Raw genomic sequence first — 23,386 nt, forward strand, 5'->3', positions numbered from 1 at the left:
CAGCAAGTTGATGAAAAAATTTGCAGTGATCGTCGTGTGACGATTGACACCCTTGATGAAATGTTCCCACACATCTCACGAAGTCTCATGGGTGAAATTGTCTCAGAAAAACTTGATTACAGGAAGCTGAGCGCAAGATGGGTGCCAAAAATGTTGACTCCAGAACATCGCCAAAATCGCGTTTTGGCTGCAAGTGAATTTCTTCAGCGTTATGAAATCAAGGGTGAGGCGTTCCTTGACTCTTTTGTGACTGGAGACGAAACTTGGGTATGTCACTATACTCCTGAGTCCAAAAGGCAGCCCCAACAATGGCGCCATACCCATTCCCCATCAGCCAAAAAATTCAAAGTTCAGTTTTCAGAGCGGAAGATTATGGCATCTGTCTTTTGGGACAGAAAAGGGGTTTTGTTGGTTGATTTCATGGCCAAAGGGACCACCATCAATGCTGAAACATATTGTGAGACCCTAAAAAAATTGAAAAAAAAGATTAAAGACAAAAGGAGGGGAATGCTGACTCGTGGTGTGTCCCTCCTTCACGACAACACCAGACCCCATACCGCTCGTGTGACTCAGGACCTGCTTGTGCCCTTTGGATGGGATATTGTTACCCACCCACCCTATTCCCCGGACCTTGCGCCCTCAGATTTTCACCAAACTGAAAGAATTCTTGGGTGGGAAACGTTTTTCCAATGATGAGGAGGTGAAGGAGACAGTGGAGAAGTGGCTTTCGGAGGTGGAGCGGAGCGTATTCGACGAGGATATAAAAAAAGCTGGTGCCTAGGCTGAAGAAGTGCATAGAAGTTGACGGCGATTATGTTGAGAAATAAACACATATTTTGGAACATACCCTGTAAATTTGGTTGAAATATATTCATTTTTCGATTTTTAACAGCTGTTGTAACCTTTTTTTCCTGGATATCCCTCGTTTTATAAATATATAAAAACACATTTTCTCACCTCCTCCATCTCCCACCAGTTTCTCAGACACATTGAATTTTCTTGCAGCAGCAGTGTTACCAATTTCTTTCATTACTTCAACGACGTTTAATTTAAAGCCAGCTTCACATTTTCTTTTGATCGAACGCTCCGTTGTTGATAAGGGATGCTCTTACAGAATAGTGCAGGTATTAACATGTGGTCACGTAGGCACAAATACATAGAAATAAAAGGGCGTGTGCTCCATGGTTACTCTCTCAGGTGGGCTTTAGCATATCATAATCTCTTGGATCAATAGCATGAGTTTTCCGCATTCGACTTATACAACCAACATTATGAAATACCAGAAATTATACGGTAAAAATCAAGCTCTGACTTCTACGCGAGAGAACTTAAATACGAGTATATAGGGTAGTTGGTGTTGCCCCCACACACAGACGTGGTCTATAAATGAGTAGCAGACACCAATATCGACTAGAAGAGAGTTTGTTTTCTACTGTTTGAAGCAGAAGTCTTGGGTGTGATGTTTGAGGGGTGTCATGTGTACACAAGCTTGTTTCAAATCCCACAACAGCATCTCAGATGGGACTGAAATCTGGGCTTTGACTTGGCCATTCCAGAACCCTCTCTTTCTTTCTTTTCAGCCATTCCTTGATGGTTTTACTGGTATGTTCAGGGTTATTCGGCAAGGTCCACATTTAGCTTCAACCTTCTGACAGATGGTCTCAAATTATCCTCAAGCACCCTCTGGTACAATCAAGGATTTCTGGTGGATGCAATGGTGGTGAGCTGCCCTGGCCCTGATGTAGCAAAGCAACCCCAAACCAGAACATTTCCACCACAAGTGCCATCAGGTTCTTTTAGTCAAATGCCGTCTTTGATTTTCATCAAGTACCGTATGCCTCTGATGCTGTGGTCAAATCTGTGCCTTGTCTGTCCAGAGCACACTGTTCCGAAAGTTCTGGTCTTTGCCTAGGTATTCATGAGCAAATATCAGTCAAGCCTAGTTTAGTGTAGTCAAAGAACTTTGCTCTTTCTGGACAGAAAAGGTTTCCTCCATGTAGATCTTATCTGCACAGCCTCTTTATAATGGTAGACTTGTGCACTTTGACATCAACAGTGACAAGAGCTATCTGGAGGACTTGTGATGAAATTCTGAGGTTCTGCATTCTGACCACAGGCTGAACTTGCTTGGTTGACCAGGCTTGGAAAGTTGAAAGCGGTTTAAAATCCACTTCACTTGTAGATGATGTTCCTGACAGTGGAATGGTTGGTTTCCAACTGATCTTTTTAAATCTATTCCCATACTCACAGGTTTCGATTCCCTTCTTTCTGAAGGTCTCAGAGAGTTCTTTCAATCTCAGCATGGCAATAGTTAACAGAGTAAGACAGACTAAGATTATAAGAAGACGACAGAGTCAGACAAGACTCTTTGTAATCTATTTTTCTAATATCTGCACCAGATTTTAATCTTTGGTATCAAAGGCAGTTATAAATGTAAGAGTGTTCTTGCTTGTTCCATATGTCTACTTAAAATCAATACAATGGACTACAAAATGTAATTGTGACTTGATGCTTATTTTGCCTTTATCTAGAGATACTGTTTAAAGGAAGATCACATCTTGATATGTCCACATATATTAAATGAAATACATTTCATGGGGTTCACTTTTTTACTTGACTGTAAGTCTGCCGTTGTACATGTCTGTGCTATTTTACCTTTTATTTTTATTTTATTTTTTTAATAACTTTGTCCTTATTGCTTGAAAAGTTAAGATCTATGCAGGTATTAACTCATTTTGGGCTTCAAAAACGCGCCGTGAGGACACAGGCATTTACCCCGAGCATCACTCCATGACTGTTTCAAGGGCTTTGCATATTTGATGCTTGTTGCCTTTTGTCTTTGGTGTTGCTGGGGTGGGAAGTCAAGCGTTGTACAGATAAGCCCCCCTTTTTTTGTTCCTTTGTTGTTGTGTTAATACTGTGGTTGGTGTCGGCTGTTTCAATGTACTGTGAAGGGGATGATAATACAGCTTAGTGTCCTCCGTTCTTTCGGCTGGTATCTCTGCATTCTGTTCCAGTGTATTTGTTGGAGGTTTCCTCTAGTATGCCTGTATTGACCTAAAAACCTTGACGTACAATACACACAATATACATAATGCGATATATAAACCCACTAAACTGTCAATTAAAGGCAGATTAAGTTTGATAATAACTGGGAGAAATGGCTTTGTCAAAGAACTTGCAAATCTCAAACTAAAAACTGGTTCTACCTTTCTCAAGCCCAACACCAATTCTAAACCTTAGTTAAAATTTTATAGCCAAAGGATCATTAACCATACACCATCAAACTGTTAAGGGATATCTGCAAACTCAGGTAGTGAGGAAATGCGCAGAGCTGGGGTTTAAATTGTCACGTCTGTGACGTCACATCCTGTGCACCTTCCAAGGTAGCAGCAATCAAACTGGCAGTGCCCTGTGGGAAACCAAGATGGCACTGTGGAACGATTCAAAATTATTTTAACTATCTTAAAACTGCTTCAAAATAAAAAAAAAATTAAAAAAATTGTGAAATTGAAAACCAATTGGTGTCAAAACCTCAGAAATGCCATACTTTTCATCCAGAAGACTGCAAAATGACACCAAAAATGAAATTCATTTGCAGCTCATACAAGAATGAACATACAGTATGTGTCAGCATAATTCAGTTAATTTGCTCTAACTGTCAAAGCACAGCAATGCCACTTTCAAGCGATTATAGCGTCCCAATTGCCAAAGCGTTCACTTACTGACCTCTAATTTCTGTGCTCTCTCTCTGCTGAGCGTCTCCAAAGGGAAGCTCATGTTGTTGTCATCTGCCAAGGAGCGAAGATCAAAATAGTATTTGGCATAAACACTGGCAGGAACGTTAATATTAAACTGCAGAAGCTCCAAGAAGTGTCTCTCCATTTCATTCCTGCAGAAAAGATTCACAAAACCAGATTTTTCAGTTTACAAATGAATCGCACCAACACACTAGATACACCCTCGCATCCTTGGTCTCAGAAAAGTATTCAGACTCCTTCACTTTTTGCGCATTGTAATGTTGCAGCATTGTGCTAAAATTATTTAAATTCATTTTTCCCCTCATCAGTCAACACTCAATAACCCACAATGCTAAAGCAAAAACGGAAGTTTGGAAAGTTTATTAAAAATAAAAAGCTGTCCTATCACATTGACACAAGTATTCAGACCCTTTACTGAGACCTCTTTGGCAGTCATCCCAGCCTACAGTCTTCTCGAGTGTGAAACCACAAGCTTCACACACCTGGATTTGGGGATTTTCTGCCACTCAAGCTCTGGCAGTTTGGATGGACACCATTGGTGGGCTGCTATTTTTAGGTCTCTCAGGGATGTCCGATTGGATTCAGTGTCTGGGCTCCTCAACAACATTCACACTCTGGTGTCATCTTTGCTTTGTCCTGTTGCAAAGTGAGCCTTTGACCAAGTTTGAGATCCAGAGCACTCTGGTGTAGGTTCATCACTAAGGAGGTCTCTGTGGTTTGCTCCATTTGACTTTCCCTTGACCCTGAATGGTTACCCAGTCCCCGACACTGCCACCTCCATGCCTCACTGTCGGACAGGTGATGAACGGTGCCTGGGAACCTGCAGAGGGGACACTTAAAATTAACACCAAACAGTTTAATATTGGTTCCATCAGACCAGAGAATCATCTTTTTTCATAATCGAAGACTCCTTCAGGTGACTTTTAACAAACTCCAAGTGTGCTGTCATGTGTCGTCTGCCCACTCTGCATTATAGCCCAGACCGGTGGTGCATTACAGTGTTGGTTATCCTTCTGAGAGTTTCTCTTCACAGGTCCCATGGAGTTCTGCCAGAGTCGCAATCAGGTTCTTGGTCACCTTCCTTACCATGGCCCTTCTCCCATGACTGCTCAGTGTGGCCGGTTGTCCAGCTCTTAGAAGAGTTGTGGTTGATCCAAACTTGTTCCATATAAGAATTATGGAGGCCACTGTGCTCTAGGGAACCTTCAGTGCTATAGATTTCAACCCACTTCTGTCTGTAAGCTTTGCAGGCAGTTCCTTCAACTTCATGGCTTGGCTTTTTGCTCATCTGTGGGACCTTCTATAAAGAGGTGTGTGCCTTTGCTAAGCAGGAACTGTCAAATGAATTTACCACAAGTTAACTCCAAACAAGGTATAGAAATATCTACACAATGATCAACAGAATGGGATGAACCGAGACAGAATTCAAGTGTATTAGCCCAGGGTTTGAGTTTCAATGCGAGATTTGTTTTTTTTTTTTTCTTTTTTTATTTATAATAATTTTGCAAAACTTTCTAACATCCTGTTTTCTCATTGCATTCTAGGGTATTGAGTGTTGCTTGAGGAGGGGAAAAATGAATTTAGCGAGAGAAAGAGAGGTTAGGAGCAGGCACTGAGACAACGCACTGCTGCACCCACCACATGACAAACCAACTCAGGATCCATCCAGACATCTGCTAAATAACAACTAAAAAAAACAGAAGACAGAAAGCCAGCCCTTCTTTTTTTTTTTGCAAACACTGATGTCTGATTGTTCTAGAAATTCTGTTTTAAGATGACAGGAGGCCATTAAGCCCCACTAACCCCTCCAGTCCCGCTCACTTCAGGGAGGTGTGTGGTCAGGGGAGGCAGAGCCTCACCTATCATCATGAAAAGTATACAAAATCTAATAGAGAGAGTTTAGGAGCGGGCACTGATACAGCGCACCCACCACACGACAAACCAATGGAGGATCCAGATTAGGACCCGAGTGCAGCCATGAAACTGGCGACACCTCAGCACCACACCAGTTCAGATGGAGTGGAACAGTGGGAGTTTTTTTTTATGGTGGCTGGAGTGCCAATCCTAGGCTAGAACATAAAATATGGAAAAACTGAAGCAGTCTAAAATCTTTCTGAATGGTGGTATATAAACTGCACTGAAAACAATTTATAAAAGTAATAATGAAAAAAAAAATAATTTTGTATCTGGTGCCAAAAAAAAAAAAATTGATTTATAACAATCCACCCATATTCTAAACCCACTTATCCTAAACAGGATCATAGGAAAGCTGGAGGCAAACCCAGTGAGCATCAGGCACAAGGCAGGAACAATCCCTGGACAGGACGCCAACATTTATTTTAATATAAATATTATTCATTCACTTGCAGATATTTATCTAACTGCAGAATCTCCGGCATATAGCCCTTAGACAAGGCATACAAGTACAAAAAGGAAAACAGATGTGGCTTCAATATCCAAGCGAGTTATTATTAGTGCTTTATATGATGTATCGCTGTCCCTGAGCCATATTGATTACTCTCCATTAGAAAAGGTATGCAGTACTTCAGATAAGTTGCTGCAGGTTTTGAAACACACAGAAAACAAAAACACTTCCAGACTACTGGTTTAAAAAAAAAGTCCAGCAGGAAGAACAAATAAAGAATAACCCAGCATTAGAGTGCAATATTATTCATTAGAAGATAGTAACAATGGACCTTGAGAATAAGAACATGGAGGAGGAAAAAAAAAAAAAAAAAAAGGACAATAAAGATACCCGCACAATGTTTATTAGCAGTAAAGGACTTGCAGGCATTTTCACCATAGTGATAGTAGCAGGAAGGCTGTTTATTGGAACAGAGGCGTACAAATAAAAGACCATGCGGGTCGCTACGGCAACTAATGGATTTGCCGAGAGTCCCCACTATTATCTGTGAGCTCTAAGAGCACTCGAGTCTGTCCAGGCTCATCTCTGAAAAGCTTCAATAAGGTGGCTGTATGCTTGCATTATACAAGAGTTTGCGTGATGCACAAACTGAAGCTAGCACTGTGCTAACCTGAATGCAGCGATGGGAAAGAAGTCCATTCAGAGAGCACACAGAATTGACATAAACAATAAATGTTTAATTTGGACATTAGATCACGTTTATAGAGCATGTAAACATTAATAAAATGCTTGCTAACAAATTCTTATTTACAGCTGAAGTTATCCTCTTCTTCCATCGCTAAATGGAAACATTTTTATATGGGTCACTTTTTTTTTTGACTAGACATCCAATCATCTGATGCCAACTCATTACATAAAGTACTTAACTTAAATATTACGATATGCAAACAGCACGTATAATGCCAACTCAAACAATGAGGGGAAACTATCTTTACCAAACTTAAAAAAATAATATAATGGCAGCACAGTAGTTAGTGCTGTTACCTCAAAGATCTAGAGTTCTGTATTTGAATCCTGCACCTGGATATTGTCTCAGGGTGGCATTGCCTGGTGACCCTCCAACATTCCAAAGGACATACAGTTTGGGGTTACCTGGTAACTCTAAAACCAGCAAATCTGTAACAAATAGTGTGTGTGTGTGTGTGTGTGTGTCATGCGAGAATGACGCCCATCCTAGGGCAGTTTACCACTTTGTGCCCAGTGCTGCCAGGTTAGTCTTTAGTCCCCCAATGACCCTGAATTAGATGAAACAAGTCTGAGAATGTAAATATAAGCTGAATGTAGTGTGCACTTTTCTTTTACAGTCTGTAAAGATAATTGGTTAAGAGGAAGTCCATAAAGCAAAGGTAGGATGCAGTATCTAACAGACAGAAATATATCTTAAGCTATGAATGGTGCAGCGATGCAATTCAATTGCAAATGCAAGATCATCAACCCAATTTATTCAATGGTCTTGGCAGCAGTACAGAGAGTGAAGGATGAGGAGCAGCAGTAGTAGTCAGTCTCAGGTGTACAAAATGCAGTGAAATTCTTACTTGAATGTTGGACCAATGTGCAACACATTGCCGATCTCTGGCACAATGATAAACAAGAACTTGATTTTATTTCATAGAAAACACGAGCTTGAGTAATGGTCACTGGGAAGAACATGAATATTTTCAGTGCTTAAGTACAAGAACATTGCTGACCACATTGCAATTGTCTCTCGGTTGTGCAGAGTTATTCTGTAGAACATCCAAAAGATCAGACCATATCTGACACAGTATGCAGAAAAGCTCCTGGTCCAGGCTTTGGACTTCTGCAACTCTCTTCTGCCAGTAGTAACTGCATGTGCTACCAAACTGCTGCAGAGGATTCAAAATGCAGTGGCACGTCTTGTACTTAACTAGCTGGGACAGGCACACATTACCGTTACTCCTCTTTTCAGGTCATTACAGTGGCTTTTTGCAGCAGGCATTAAGTTCTTAACTCTTTGATGCTCACCTACAGACTAGTCAATGGGTCAGCACCTATGCATATGGAGACACTCATGGGACACTCTCGCCCACTTTGGTCTACTAGTGGACGGTATCTGGTGATCCCACCTCTGCATGGTATCAAATCTCAATCCAGGTCATTGAGCTGCCCACCTCAATCTGATCTGCTGACTCACTCAACACGTTTATGAACCATATGAAGACTCTCGTTATGTTAATATCTGTCCAATAATAATAATACATTTTATTTATATAGTGCCTTTCCAATGCTCAAGGAACAACTGATAATGGTGTTGATAGGTTCATGTAACTAAGGAGAGATTAAAATATTTACTGCTAAATACAAGTTAACTTGTAGTAGGTGATCTTTAGATGGGGCCATAGTACCAAATACAAGCATATTCTTGGGTAACAATTGTAAATAAAGAATCGTCGGGGTCTGAAGAAAAAAAAAAAAAAAAGAAACCAGCATCCCGGTAAAGAATATTTTACATTCAGTCATTGCTTGTTAGCCATACTTTGGATAACATTTACTTTTCACAAAAATAAATTTACAAATGTAAAACAGCCACCATCTGAATATCTCTCAATGATTAGTGTCTCATCATTATGAAGTTCAAATGAAAACTTCACATTCAAATTACAACGAACTGTGCAAGATCTAACTTGTTAGACCCGATGGAGTGATCGCGAAGCTGGCGAGCACAAAGCATTTTCGGTTCCATGCACACAGCTCAAATACATTTTTTCTTCTTTTAAGAGACTAGGGGGTTTCGCCCCCTGCTCGCTTCGCTCGGCAACCTCTCCGGCCTGCGCTGCGCACCAGCCACTTTGCATCTCTGCCGATTTCATTTGCACCAAACAACAAATCTTTTAATTCTTGCGGATGTGCCGTTTCATTGGGAAGAAACACTACTTTTCCCTGATGGCAACACGAATTAGACGATCTACAAGTCTAGGACTTAAAAGTTTAAATCCAAACAATATATTCGATCTATTTTTGCTGTTCCGTTATTTGACAGAGTAATAATTTCCATTTGTTTGCGCCAATGTGATCTTTACTATAATCATTTTTTTTGAGACTTTCAAATTTTAGTACTTTCATAATCTCTAACCTGAACAGCATGTGTATCGCTACAACATTTTTTAACCTTTTTACGGCGTTCTACTTTGTCTTCTACTCTTTGTCTTTTATTTCCGACCCTGCTTGGGGCTGAGAGTGCAGGAACTGTGTCTGACAATAGCATTTACGCGAATGAGAAGTGATTGGACCGTGGGCGGAGTTGTAAATGAGACTTTTGAATTTTCGTATTTCCATTATCTCTGACCTGCTATGTATCACACACCAACATTTCTGAATTCTTTACAACGTTCTACAAACCGGATTCCAAAAAAGTTGGGACACTATACAAATCGTGAATAAAAACTGAATGCAAAGATGTGGAGGTGGAGGTTTTATTCAGAATAGAACATAAATCGCGGAACAAAAGTTTAAACTGAGAAAATGCATCATTTTAAGGGAAAAATATGTTGATTCAGAATTTCATGGTGTCAACAAATCCCAAAAAAGTTGGGACAAGGCCATTTCCACCACTGTGTGGCATCTCCCCTTCTTCTTACAACACTCAACAGACGTCTGGGGACCGAGGAGACCAGTTTCTCAAGTTTAGAAATAGGAATGCTCTCCCATTCTTGTCTAATACAGGCCTCTAACTGTTCAATCGTCTTGGGCGATGCGCCAAATGTTCTCTATAGGTGAAAGATCTGGACTGCAGACTAGCCATTTCAGTACCCGGATCGTTCTCCTACGCAGCCATGATGTTGTGATTGATGCAGAATGTGGTCTGGCATTATCTTGTTGAAAAATGCAGGGTCTTCCCTGAAAGAGATGACGTCTGGATGGGAGCATATGTTGTTCTAGAACCTGAATATATTTTTCTGCATTGATGGTGCCTTTCCAGACATGCAAGCTGCCCATGCCACACGCACTCATGCAACCCCATACCATCAGAGATGCAGGCTTCTGAACTGAGCGTTGATAACAACTTGGGTTGTCCTTGTCCTCTTTGGTCCGGATGACATAGCGTCCCAGATTTCCAAAAAGAACTTCGAATCGTGACTCGTCTGACCACAGAACAGTCTTCCATTTTGCCACACTCCATTTTAAATGATCCCTGGCCCAGTGACAACGCCTGAGCTTGTGGATCTTGCTTAGAAATGGCTTCTTCTTTGCACTGTAGAGTTTCAGCTGGCAACGGCGGATGGCACGGTGGATTGTGTTCACTGACAATGGTTTCTGGAAGTATTCCTGAGCCCATTCTGTGATTTCCTTTACAGTAGCATTCCTGTTTGTGGTGCAGTGTCGTTTAAGGGCCCGGAGATCACGGGCATCCAGTATGGTTTTACAGCCTTGACCCTTACACACAGAGATTGTTCCAGATTCTCTGAATCTTCGGATGATGTTATGCACAGTTGATGATGATAGATGCAAAGTATTTGCAATTTTTCGCTGGGTAACACCTTTCTGATATTGCTCCACTATCTTTCTGCGCAACATTGTGGGAATTGGTGATCCTCTACCCATCTTGGCTTCTGAGAGACACTGCCACTCTGAGAAGCTCTTTTTATACCCAATCATGTTGCCAATTGACCTAATTAGTGTTTATTGGTCTTCCAGCTCTTCGTTATGCTCAAATTTACTTTTTCCAGCCTCTTATTGCTACTTGTCCAAACTTTTTAGGGATTTGTTGACACCGTGAAATTTTGAATCAACATATTTTTCCTTTAAAATGATACATTTACTCAGATTAAACGTTTGATCTGTCATCTACGTTCTATTACAAATAAAATCTTGACATTTGCCATCTCCACATCATTGCATTCAGTTTTTATTCACAATTTGTTTCGTGTCCCAACTTTTTTGGAATCCGGTTTGTACTTTGTCATCTACTCTGTGCCAAGAGATTTACCTAGGCCCGGGGCCGGAAATAAAACAAAGTCTTGTCTTGCGGGACATGAAAGTATCTCGTCTCATCCCAGGATTTTCTGATTATAATAGAGAAAACTTTCTATTGCAAGCTTTTCTTAGAAACAAAATGTGTGTGTTTATTATTAAAAACACCTTGATTTTACACTGGCATCAGGAACGAGCTGACCAGACTCGACGGCGGTATTCAATGTGTTAACTAGGTGGCTGTTCCGTTTGGTTTGGAGCTCTTCAACTTGTGATGATCAATTTTGCAGCCCTGTCTGGTAACACAGCCCCCCCGGATCGAAGTTTACTTGATTAAGTTGACTGCTTTTATAAATCTCTTTAGATAAAATTAAGTAAATGTAAATGTACTGCTATAACAGTCCAGCATTACTATTCAATTATCTTAATAAATGAGGTGATGGTTAACACAGGAATGAAAGAGAAAGGAAAAACACATTTCACATTCTACAAAACCGATTGAACGATCAGAGGTTAGGGTCCCTCAGCAAATGAGACACTTGTATAATACAATTTCTTGCTTAGTTGAATTTTCAGAGATTTGTTTTTCTGTTACAGACTCTTGACTTTTTTTTTTCCTCTACAGTTGTGCGAGAGGACTTATTTATATATAAAAAAAACCCCACACCCTAATATTAAATTCTCAAAGTTATAACCCACAACAGTTCTCTGTGAATATTCCTGGTCTCCTGGAAATGTAAGCGGCTCATTAGGAGTTTAAAGCAGTTTGTATCAAAAGGCAGTTCCTGAAGTATTCTGCTATACACATTAGACAGAAATCTGTTTGATCCAGACTCTCATGGTCACACTTACATGTCCTCTACTGTGATGTCCTTAAGGATCTGGCAGTAATCAACATTCCATACTGCTTGGTCATCCCAGACCTTTGACGCGAGCAGAATAGCTCCAAGCACAATTCTCTTCCAGTTACTAGGGCAGATATCAATTTCTGCATAGGTAAGAAGACGCTCTAGATAAACCTATGAAAAGAAAGAAAATGATGAGCGAGTATCAGTAATACAAAGACTATAAATATACTTTTTAAATGCAACATCTGACTTAAAGGTTACTAACAAGATAAAAATCACACCTGCAGAAAACAGGGATCTCACAGAACTAGAAAAGGTGTTGTCTTTCACATCTTAAAAACGAGATCATAACAAACTCAATGTTAATTTATAACAAACTTTCTAGACTTTCTCAAGCTGCATCTCCCACTTGAAACTGCTTTTAACACCTCATTAGTTAGAGAATTGCTTGCTTTACATTGTGATAGGGTTTGTAAATGGCAAGAGGCCATCTATGGCAAAGGCACCATAAAGATGGCACTGGACACTAAGGGTCCAACTAGAAGTCTCTTAGAAAGAGGAAGCTACATTGCTAGCAGAAGTCCTGTAGATGCCAGTGTGGAACACGAAACATGCTAGAAGGTGGTATTCCCTGTACATGTTCTGCTTTTCCTAAGTAGGCAATAGGCAATGGCATCTGTGTAAAATAGAATTACTTGAGACCTAGGTGAAAGCACACAGTTGTCTATTGGCGATTCTGAAAGACACAATGGCCAAAAACTCTTGCAGGTTCCATTTTATGGAAGTTTTTCCTGCTTGCAAACCTTTATGTACTTTACAAAAGAAAAATACATTGAACCAAACCAACTGAAAACTATTTATGTTTAAAAGCCTTGCTTTTGTGACACTTGATAATTTGGAGTCTGTTGCACAAAGGGAGCATCTATCACAGCATCTACGCCAGGATTAAGGAAGAACACTTTAAACGTGAAGCTGCAACTGTGCAATGGTCATAAGACACATCTGAAAATATTATAATGAAATGTGTACGGCACTCCACCCAGATCTCACTTTTTTCAGACAAGGATCCAAATTCTACACTCACGTGCTTCATCGCTCTCTACAAAAGATCCTATGTGCAGAGCATAATTTGGTTCCATGATGTGTAACACCCTAACCCTAATTTCTCTTCTACGCAGTGGTGTGCTGGGGAGGCAGCATAAAGATTAAAGACGCCTCACGCCTGGACAAACTTGTTAAGAAGGCAGGCTCTATTGTAGGAGTAAAGTTGGACAGTTTAACATCCGTGGCAGAGCGACGGGCACTAAGCAAACTCCTGTCAATCATGAAGAATCCACTGCATCCACTGAACAGGATCATCTCCAGGCAGAGGAGTAGCTTTAGTGACAGACTTTTGTCACCGTCCTGTTCCACTGACAGACTGAGGAGATCGTTCCTCCCCCACATTATGCAACTCTTCAATTCCACCCTGGGGGAGTAAATGCTAACATTAATTTTATTTTTTTATTTTTTTTCATTTTTATTACTATTTAATTTAATATTGTTTCTTTGTATCAGTATACTGCTGCTGGATTATGTGAATTTCCCCTTGGGATTAATAAAGTATCTATCTAAAACGTTGCATTTTTATAAAAGAGCAGCAATTTAAGTTCTGTTCTATATTTGTCTATTTATTTTATAATCAAGTCATAGACAGACAGATGCTACACTTCCACAGAGTTCACTATCCTAGCATACGTTTCATGTACTAGTCTGGATTCTTCCCATAATCCAATTTTAAATCCAAAAAGTCTCGTATCATCTGCTTTTCCTGATGAGGGTTGCAGTGGCAGCAGGCCAAAGCAGTTAACCTAGACCACCCTGTTCTCCGCTACAGATTCCAGTTCTTTCTGGAGAATTCCCAAGCGAGCTGAGAGATGTACTCCTTCCAGTGTGTCCGGGGTCTGCTGCAAGGTCTCCCCCTAGCGGGATGTGCCTGAAACAGCTGTAGGGGGAGCCTGCCCAGGGGCATTCGTACAATATGCCCAAGCCACCTCAAGTTGCTCTTCTTAGTCCAGAGGAGCACACATTTTACTCTGAGGATCTCCTGAATTATAGAGTTTCTCACACTGTGTGTCATCCCAGCCACCCTGCAAAGAAACCTCATTTCTCCTTCTTGTATTTGTAGTCTCATTCTTTTGATTATTACTCACAGCTCAACCATAGGGGAGGACAGGAAAGTAGATTAACTGGTAAACTGAGAACTTTGCCTTTAGAATTTGTTTGCCTGGGAGTGGGTTACTGGCAGGGCTGTGGAGTCACAGTTGGAGTCGGAGTCAACTTTGGGTACCTGGAGTCGATGTTGGAGTGGGCAAAATTGTACCAACTCCAACTCCTCATAAATTTAAATTGTAATGAAAAAAAAAAAATACATCAAGTTCAAACGTCCCATTTCACAAACAACAGTCCTAATGAAGTCCTTCTCTGATGTAAGAATAAAGCCCAGTGAATAGGTGTGTTACTACTAGTGTGGAGTTCAGTTGAGCTATTATACAACCGGACATTCACTTATTGTAATCTGGATTATAGTACATTACAAAAAGTGTTTTCATTTGATTTCAGATTTTAACAAGTTCATTTGAGTGTGTAAATAAGTGTAATGGTGTTCGTGGAGGTGTGTGCTATGGCCCGATGTGTGTTCAGGGATTCTTGTCTTTTGTTTAAACTGGTCAATACGGTAGAGAGTCCGCTTCCTAGCCGGTTAAATGACGTGTATGTTGTCTTCTTTCATTCAACATGGAAAATACATTAGCATATTAAATACAGAGGAGTCGGAGTCGGGGAGTCCGAGTCGGAGTCAGAAGTACCGGAAACTATGGAGTCGGAGTCGAATGATTTATCTACCGACTCCACAGCCCTGGTTACTGAGACCCACTTTTGGAGCCATGCTTGGATGTGGCTTCACCTGGTGGTCAGGCAACCCAAATAATCCGGGTGGGTTTAGCCCGAAGCAGCAATGTGGAACCAGCTTTTGGGTTCACTACCTGCAAGATGAAGGGTGAGGGTCCGGTGTGATGGAAAGTTTAGTGGTGGGCAAAGGCAGGAAAGACCTAAATGGACTAGACACTGGGGGGGAAAAATGAAATTAATAAAATGAAAAAATTGTTTCTTCCAGCGATCCTTCCAATTCATGTTTTCAAGTTGTTGATAAAAGGCATTTCTGACTTTCTGAAGGAGATGCCTTCTTAAGATATCACACACACATTCTGGGCATTTTAAAAAGTCTAAGAAAGGATGCTTCAAGTTTTTAGCCAGTCTCCTGCATCCACAGCATGTTCTGATGGTTGGTTTATTCAGCTGTGCTATGATCAAATTTTGACTGTTACTTTTCTCATTCCTATGCTCTGGACCATTTGAACTGACAACTGAAAAACTAGCCTTAATGTATGCTTCTTATTTCCAGTTACAGTATCTAATGTAATATTTAATGGAGTGTGTTTGTATTGTACAATTGTTAGTGGTCTGTGAGAGACATGCAAGTAAGAACCACACTGTGCTTGGTACACAACAGACAACCCAAACATGAACGATGGAGAAAAGCAAATATTAATATAAGGAAGACTGCATATTTAGTCAGAAGACTCAAAGAGGCTCAGCAATATACTCACAAATTAAATAACCACATAAAGAATGCTTCTACAAAATACTCGTAAGCATTCAGTGGAATAACAAAAATCATGACCTTTATTGTTCTGTTTTGAGACTGTGTGCCCTGTGAAATGCTCTGTTTAAAAACAAAGACTGAATGACCGATATACTTGTGGAGGAGCAGAATGTAATTCAGTAACATGCAGAGGTGGTTATATTCTTACCAGGGTTACTATTGCACACTCTGCAGTAAGCTGAGCAGCACTAAACAGTGTTCTGACAAACCGATAAATGTGCCGGTGTTCTGGATCGTTCCTGTGGTAGTCTTCAGGCACCTCTTCTTTCTAAATGGACACAAAATGCAAAGAGTGATTTCAGGTTTTATTACAATGCAAGCATTTTTTTTTAAGAATCCTTTTTGTTTGGCCCCCTCTCCTCAACTAAACAACAGGTACATCATTTGTTAGTGTTACTTTTGACCAAGGGTGGGCAGATTCAGTCCTGGGGGGCCGCAGTGGCTGCAGGTTTTTGTTCCAACCCAGTTGTTTAATTAAAAACCAATCCTTGTCAATTATTTAATCTTATTTAACTCTGCCATGTCAAGTCATTCTCATATCTTAGATTTTTTTCCTTTCTAAGGATATCATCCAAATGATTTGAAGTCTAAAACAGACGAGTTATTCTCAGTGCTTCACTTCTTTCTTTTCACTTTCCTTCCAAGTATTTCATTAAACCCAATTGTGCATGACAAATACACACAATTGTAAATGGAAACACACTAAATGGAGAAATGCTGGTTTCTTTTGTCATTTGCATCTTATTGCTAATAAGGAGCCATTAAAAACCGAGAGTATAAGCAATAAGGGTTCAAAATCTTAATGGGCGAGACAACTAAAGTGAGGCAGAAGTGTTACTTGAGCAATAAGTGCTTTTTATTAAGCAACTGGGTTGGAACAAAAACCTGCAGTCATTGTGGCCCTCCAGGACTGAAATCTGCCCACCCCTGCTTTAGACCATTCTCATATTACATTTCTCATTTGTGCATTGACACCGTTTCTTCACTGTTATGTCCCACATCAGCTCCCAACATTATAGAACATCCTGCTACCTACGTGGTTGTCTTCAAAATATTGGGGTTCTGCTGCCGAGCCTTTCCCTACAGCATTGTGTGCGAAGCAATAAAACATTCTTGGACAGGGCACTAGTTCATCACGACATACACAGGGGATATGAAGAAAAAGAAACCCCACACACTGAATGAGGAGAATGTGTGAACTTCAAGAAAACAATAATCAAGTATAGGATGCAGGTGGTAGTACTAACCACCCAAACTCCCGTTGTAGATGGAAATCATTATTGAGATTGTGATACTGGCGATTGTCCACGGTCTAAGAATTCTGTGAGTGAGCCTACACATAAACTGGCTGCAGCTCGAAGCAGGGTGCCACCATCGAGACAGACGTGGAGAGAGCAAACCAAATGAACAACTTCTTTAATAGTTTTGATCACCCTAACTCACTCTCACCTCGGAGTACTGCATCCTCCAACAATCCTTCTGTTGACACCAGCGTAGGTGAGACATCCCCACCCACAATTACAGCAGTCCATGTGAGCAGAGAGCTGAGAAGACTTCGTGCCATCAAAGCAGCGGGCCCAGATGGAGTATCGCCACAACTGCTGAAGGCCTGTGCGTTGGAGCTGGGGAGTCCTCTAAAGCGGATCTTCAACCTGAGCCTGGAACAGGGGAGAGTCCCAAGGCTTTGGAAAACATCTTGCATCACCCCAGTCCCAAAGGTATCACGTCCTAGTGAGCTGAATGACTTTCGGCCTGTTGCTCTGACGTCACATCTGATGAAGGCCACGGAGCGGCTGCTGCTTCACCACCTGAAGCCACAGGTCCGCCACGCCCTCGACCCTCTGCAGTTTGCATACCAGGAGAAGGTGGGAGCAGAGGATGCCATCATCTATATATGCTACACCGATCCCTCTCCCATTTGGACAGAGGCAGTGGTGCTGTAAGAATTATGTTTGTGGACTTCTCTAGCGCCTTCAACACCATCCAACCTCTGCTACTTAGAGACAAGATGACTGAGATGGGAGTAGATTCACACCTGGTGGCATGGATTGTGGACTAACAGACAGACTTCAATATGTGCGTATTGGGAACTGCAGGTCTGACATTGTGGTCAGCAATACAGGGGCGCCGCAGGGGACTGTACTTTCTCCAGTCCTGTTCAATCTATATACATCAGACTTCTAATATGACTCGGAGTCCTGCCACGTGCAAAAGTTCGCTGATGACACTGCTATTGTGGGCTGCATCAGGAGTGGGCAGGTGGAGGAGAACAGGAAGCTAATCAAAGACTTTGTTAAATGGTACGTCTTAAACCACTTACACCTGAACACCAGCAAGACCAAAGACGGTGGATTTTAGGAGGCCCAGGCCCCTCATAGACCCTGTGATCATCAGAGGTGACTGTGCAGACCTATAAATACCTGGGAGTGCAGCTGGATGACAAACTGGACTGGACTGCCAATACTGATGCTCTATGTAAGAAAGGTCAGAGCCGACTATACTTTCTTAGAAGGTTGACGTCCTTCAACATCTACAATAAGATGCTGCAGATGTTCTACCAGACGGTTGTGGCGAGCGCCCTCTTCTATGCAGTGGTGTGTTGGGGAGGCAGCATAAAGATGAAAGACGCCTCACGCCTGGCCAAACTTGTTAAGAAGGCAGGCTCTATTGTAGGAGTAAAGTTGGACAGTTTAACATCTGTGGCAGAGCGACGGGCACTAAGCAAACTCCTGTCAATCATGAAGAATCCACTGCATCCACTGAACAGGATCATCTCCAGACAGAGGAGTAGCTTGAGTGACAGACTTTTGTCACCGTCCTGCTCCACTGACAGACTGAGGAGATCGTTCCTCCCCCACACTATGCGACTCTTCAATTCCACCCGGGGGAGTAAATGCTAACATTACTCAAAGTTATTGTCTGCCTTTACATGCATTTTTATTACTCTTTAATTTATTATTGTTCTTTATCAGTATAACTGCTGCTGGAGTATGTGAATTTCCCCTTGGGATTAATAAAGTATCTATCTATCTACACTTGAAAACATGCAGTAGCGGGGTAAAGAAAAACAAAAATGAGTTGTCAGTCTCCACTCCTTGCAGCACTGCCACATATCAGGATATTTTCATCTGCTGCTGTTCTTCAGAGCTGTTCAAGACATATATGGCTGAGAATTTCAAATGACCTCCACTATTAAATACAAAAATGATTAGATAGATAGATAGATACTTTATTAATCCCAAGGGGAAATTCACAAAATCCAGCAGCAGTATACTGATACAAAGAAACAATATTAAATTAAATAGTAATAAAAATGCATGTAAAGGCAGACAATAACTTTGAGTAATGTTAGCATTTACTCCCCCGGGTGGAATTGAAGAGTCGCATAGTGTGGGGGAGGAACGATCTCCTCAGTCTGTCAGTGGAGCAGGACGGTGACAAAAGTCTGTCACTCAAGCTACTCCTCTGTCTGGAGATGACACTGTTCAGTGGATGCAGTGGATTCTTCATGATTGACAGGAGTTTGCTTAATGCCCGTCGCTCTGCCACAGATGTTAAACTGTCCAACTTTACTCCTACAATAGAGCCTGCCTTCTTAACAAGTTTGTCCATTCATGGTCCCATGATGCTGCCTTGTAACTGCTCTGGTAATGGTGGGGGAAAAAAAGCAGCAAGTTAAATAAGGGACAGAAGAAAAAGACACAGGCAAGCTGGAAATGTAACTGGGAATTGAAATGTCTAATGTCTAAACCTTTAAACACATACTGAAAATCAAAGTAAGGAGGATGTGCCAAAAATTAATCTTTTTTTGGCAAGAGTTCCATTCTATAATAAAATATGAAATTACATTTTGAGAAGAGTAGAGCATTTGATACACCTACCGATAAAGGATGCAGCTTTTCATCAAAAATATCAAGTGATCTGTTGGAGTCCCTGTTGAAAAATAATGCATTAGTTGGGCAATTCATTTTAACACACAATACATGAAAAACAAAATCAAATGAATAGCTAAAAATAGTGCAAGCACTGTAAAATACTAAAATTTCATATATTAAAGTATCCTAAAAACTCATAGTAATTAACGAGAACATCTTGTCCCACTCTGCCCATCTGTCAATGTAGACTAAGAAAGGGTTGACTTGTGAGGTTCAGCCAGTCACTCCTAAAATGATCTGCATTCTAATTTATGAAAACGTGTGCCTGTTGTACAGCAGGGAAACACAAGCGGATAAGGAGCTGGGCCGTATAAAACAAACAGAAAGATGAGGTGGACTACAGCTTTGGACTACATTTATAAAAGTGTTTATAGCCTACAATTTTGGTTTTAGAAGATTCTGCATTCAATTCAATTCATTTCATGTTGTGTGTGGATTATTGCATGCGTTTTTTAAGGTAAATGTCAGGACATCCATCCATCCATCCCACACACACACACACACACACACACACACACACACACACACACACACACACTAGGGACAATTTAGGATCACCAATGCACCCAACCTGCAGGTCTTTGGACTGTGAGATCCGTTTAATTGGCATTTGCAAATCATTGATCACAAACAGAAATATCTTGGCCAAAAGTTTTATCACGAAGCTTAACAGAGAATAAAACTGATAAGACATGTATACCGTACATGTATGTATACTGAACTAAAACATCTTTTTTTTTTTTTTCCCCCCATTAAGTTTCCGATGTTTAACAACATTGCTTACGAAGAACTGTTTCTGATGTCTAAGCAGCATGTTAATTGTGCTTTTGTCAGAAGATGGCACTATTTTGCAGCTTTGCCTCCTATGGCCCATCTCACCAGTGGCTATTAAATGTCTAGAAAGGAACGTACATAAGACTAATTTTGCCAGGGTGAAATTTGTTTGCAGTAGGACAGTACAAAAACATAAGACATTGTTACACAGAAAGAAAAAAATAAGCCAAAACACAACAGCTGACAATGAGTGCAGTCATAAGTACATACATTCAAGATTACTACAAAGGTTACCAATTACCTTTAACGGTACATAAAATAATATTTCAGAATACAGCAATGAGCAGTATCTTTACAAGTAACAAAATCAAAATGTTCACAGCTTTGGGAATAAAAGAGTTCTTAAATCTGTTGATCTTTAACCTTGGAAACCTAAATCTGCTGCATGATGGCAACAGCAAAAGGGGACAGCGAGTGTCTGACAGAATTAAGTTTGTCTTCCTTCTACCCTGTCTGTAACGCAGTTCATTAACAGAGTTCTGCTGCAAACCAATAAAAGCGATTTTAAATAAAAGAAATGATGCAATAAAGCCTAATAATGGTGATACTAGGCATCCCTCTCCCCATCTCTTCTATGTATCTGATTGTTTTTTGTGGTTGCAGGGAACTAAAGGCCATCATAGGAGCAAACAGGACCTGCCCATCCATCTCAGGACACATCCACACTATCAGACCAGTGTGCACTACTCTTTGGATTGTGGGAGGGAAACACAAGTAAATATGGGGTGCCAACTCAAAAAAGGGTTACAAACACTCAAGGTCCAAAGTTGGGTTTCAACTGCCACTAATCACTAATGCTGTCTTTCAGATCACTGTGGCATTCAACTTTAAAGGCCAAAATAACTATGTAGTTAACACTGTTTTTAAGAAGAGTCCTAGAAAAGTATGAGTTTCAGTAATTAATTGGACAAATATACACAATTCAACAAAAATATCCATCTTTTCCTGACAAAATACCTTGAATAGATTTGCAATCTGGTATAGACAGGGATAGAAAATAAAATAATTTTATGGAGAAAGAAATATGAAGTGGCCTTCACTATAACAGCTTTATTTTTATTTAGAAATATAAAAAATGTTAAAAGATGCTATTTCAGAATTTATCTAAAGAAAAAACTGAAGTTTTTTCAGGGATTAAAAATGTGCAAATCTAAAAGTATGTGATGAGCACCACCTACTGGACTCTACTGAAATGTGTTTTCAAAGTTTTGGTTCTAGTAACCACAGTTTTTCTTCTTCTTCTCTTGGCTGCTCCCGTTGGGGATTGCCACAGCGGATCATCTTCTTCCATCTCTTTCTGACCTCTGTATCTTGTTCCGTCACCCCCATCACCTGTATGTCCTCCCTCATCACATCCATAAACCTTCTCTTAGGCCTTCATCTTCTCCTCTTCCCTGGAAGCTCTATCCTTAGCACCCTTCTCCCTGTATACCCAGCATCTCTCCTCTGCACATGTCCAGACCAACACAATCTCGCCTCTCTGACTTTGCCTCCCAACCGTCCAACTTGAGCTGACCCTCTAATGTCCTCATTTCTAATCTTATCTATCCTTGTCACACCCAGTGCAAATCTTCACATCTAATTAATCTTTACATGTGTAATTGGGAGTTTATTTAGGCATCTATGTGGAAAAATCTAACAGGGATGAAATCTTTCCGTATAAATTCACATGTTGTTACAATTCTAAATTTGTGGTAACCGAAACAATATGGCAAACTCATTTCCATTGTTTGAACCATTTTGCCGTGGTAACAGGCTATTGTTTTACAGCTCCTGTATTATAACCCATTTCTTGAAGGAACTTTTGAAAACCCTGAACTACTTTAAATTGGTTTTCTCTTGATCACTTAAGAGATTACAGGGATCACTAACATTAATAATCAGGTGGGGGGGGATTAGTTCCTTTCATAAATTGTAATTCAATTTTATAACTTAGACTTATTTTGTGTGGGTTTTTTTTGGGTACAATGTGATAGCATAAGTGTATCAAGTCCCCTGGCCTAAGTATGTTGCAGCTACCTGAGATGATGAGATGACGAAAGGCGCTTTTCCACTGCATAGTACGGCACAGCACGGTTCAGTACAGCTCACCTTGGTTCGGCTCAGTTTGCGTTTCAACTGCAGTTTAGTACCGCTTTAGAGTGGGCGGGATTATTCACATGTCGTTATAGTTGCCCGCCTCTACTGCCGTGACACCGTGGAACTTTTACAACAACACGCAGACAACGACAACACTTTAGCTCGACGACGCGCAAGGGTAAGCATCTAAAAAAAGCACATCACTAGCTAACTTTTATCACTGTTGCAAAGCATAAAATGAACTTAACTGCCAGTGTAACATTAAAATGCTGATTCTGTATATTACAGATCTTCCACATTTTGCAAAAAGTCGCCGCAACAGACCATCTGTTTGGACATTTAACCGTGCTTCAGAGTGGTGGGATGTGATTGTTCACGGTTTTACAAACACTCAGTGGCTGGAGAACTTTCGAATGTCTGAAGAAACATTCATCCACTTATGCAACAAACTGCGTCCAGCGATGGAGAGACGGACACAAACTTCGCGTGTGTACCTTTAAAGAAAAGAATAGCCAGTGACGCAGTAATGACGGCCAATCAGTGACCAGCAGAGTTTACACATCACGTTTTGGTAACGGTTCGGGCGCTTGGAACCTCGGCTGAGGTGGTACTAAAAAAAGGACCAGGTACCAGGTACTGTTCCCAGTGGAAAACCCCCCAAAAGTGAGCTGAACTGAACCGTGTCGTGCCGTACTATGCAGTGGAAAAGCGCCAGAAGAGAACTCCACAAGAGTATCCTATTAATGGTGACATGAGTTATAGAATACACAGAAGGGGTTGGGTGGTCTTTTGGCCTTCGCGCCCTGACAGGTTTATCTTCTCCAACATCCTATCAACTGGAGTTTTTATTTTCCTGTCCTCCCTGGATATCT

General features: G+C 40.8%; 1 protein-coding gene across 2 annotated transcripts in view; it reads right to left on the reverse strand.

The window, feature by feature from the left end:
• The window catches only part of ccnyl1 (cyclin Y-like 1), a 69,094-nt gene that overhangs the window by 4,519 nt on the left and 41,189 nt on the right, over positions 1–23,386 (reverse strand). For both annotated transcript variants that reach the window (XM_039755307.1, XM_039755310.1), the window contains 4 exons: positions 19,548–19,599; positions 15,815–15,934; positions 11,968–12,134; positions 3,730–3,892 (listed from right to left, as the gene is read on the reverse strand). In XM_039755307.1, coding sequence (XP_039611241.1) covers positions 3,730–3,892; positions 11,968–12,134; positions 15,815–15,934; positions 19,548–19,599 — 502 coding nt within the window. The remainder of the gene's footprint in view (positions 1–3,729; positions 3,893–11,967; positions 12,135–15,814; positions 15,935–19,547; positions 19,600–23,386) is intronic.

Source organism: Polypterus senegalus, chromosome 6 (genome assembly GCF_016835505.1).
Source record: "Polypterus senegalus isolate Bchr_013 chromosome 6, ASM1683550v1, whole genome shotgun sequence".
Taxonomy (NCBI): Eukaryota; Metazoa; Chordata; class Cladistia; order Polypteriformes; family Polypteridae; genus Polypterus; species Polypterus senegalus.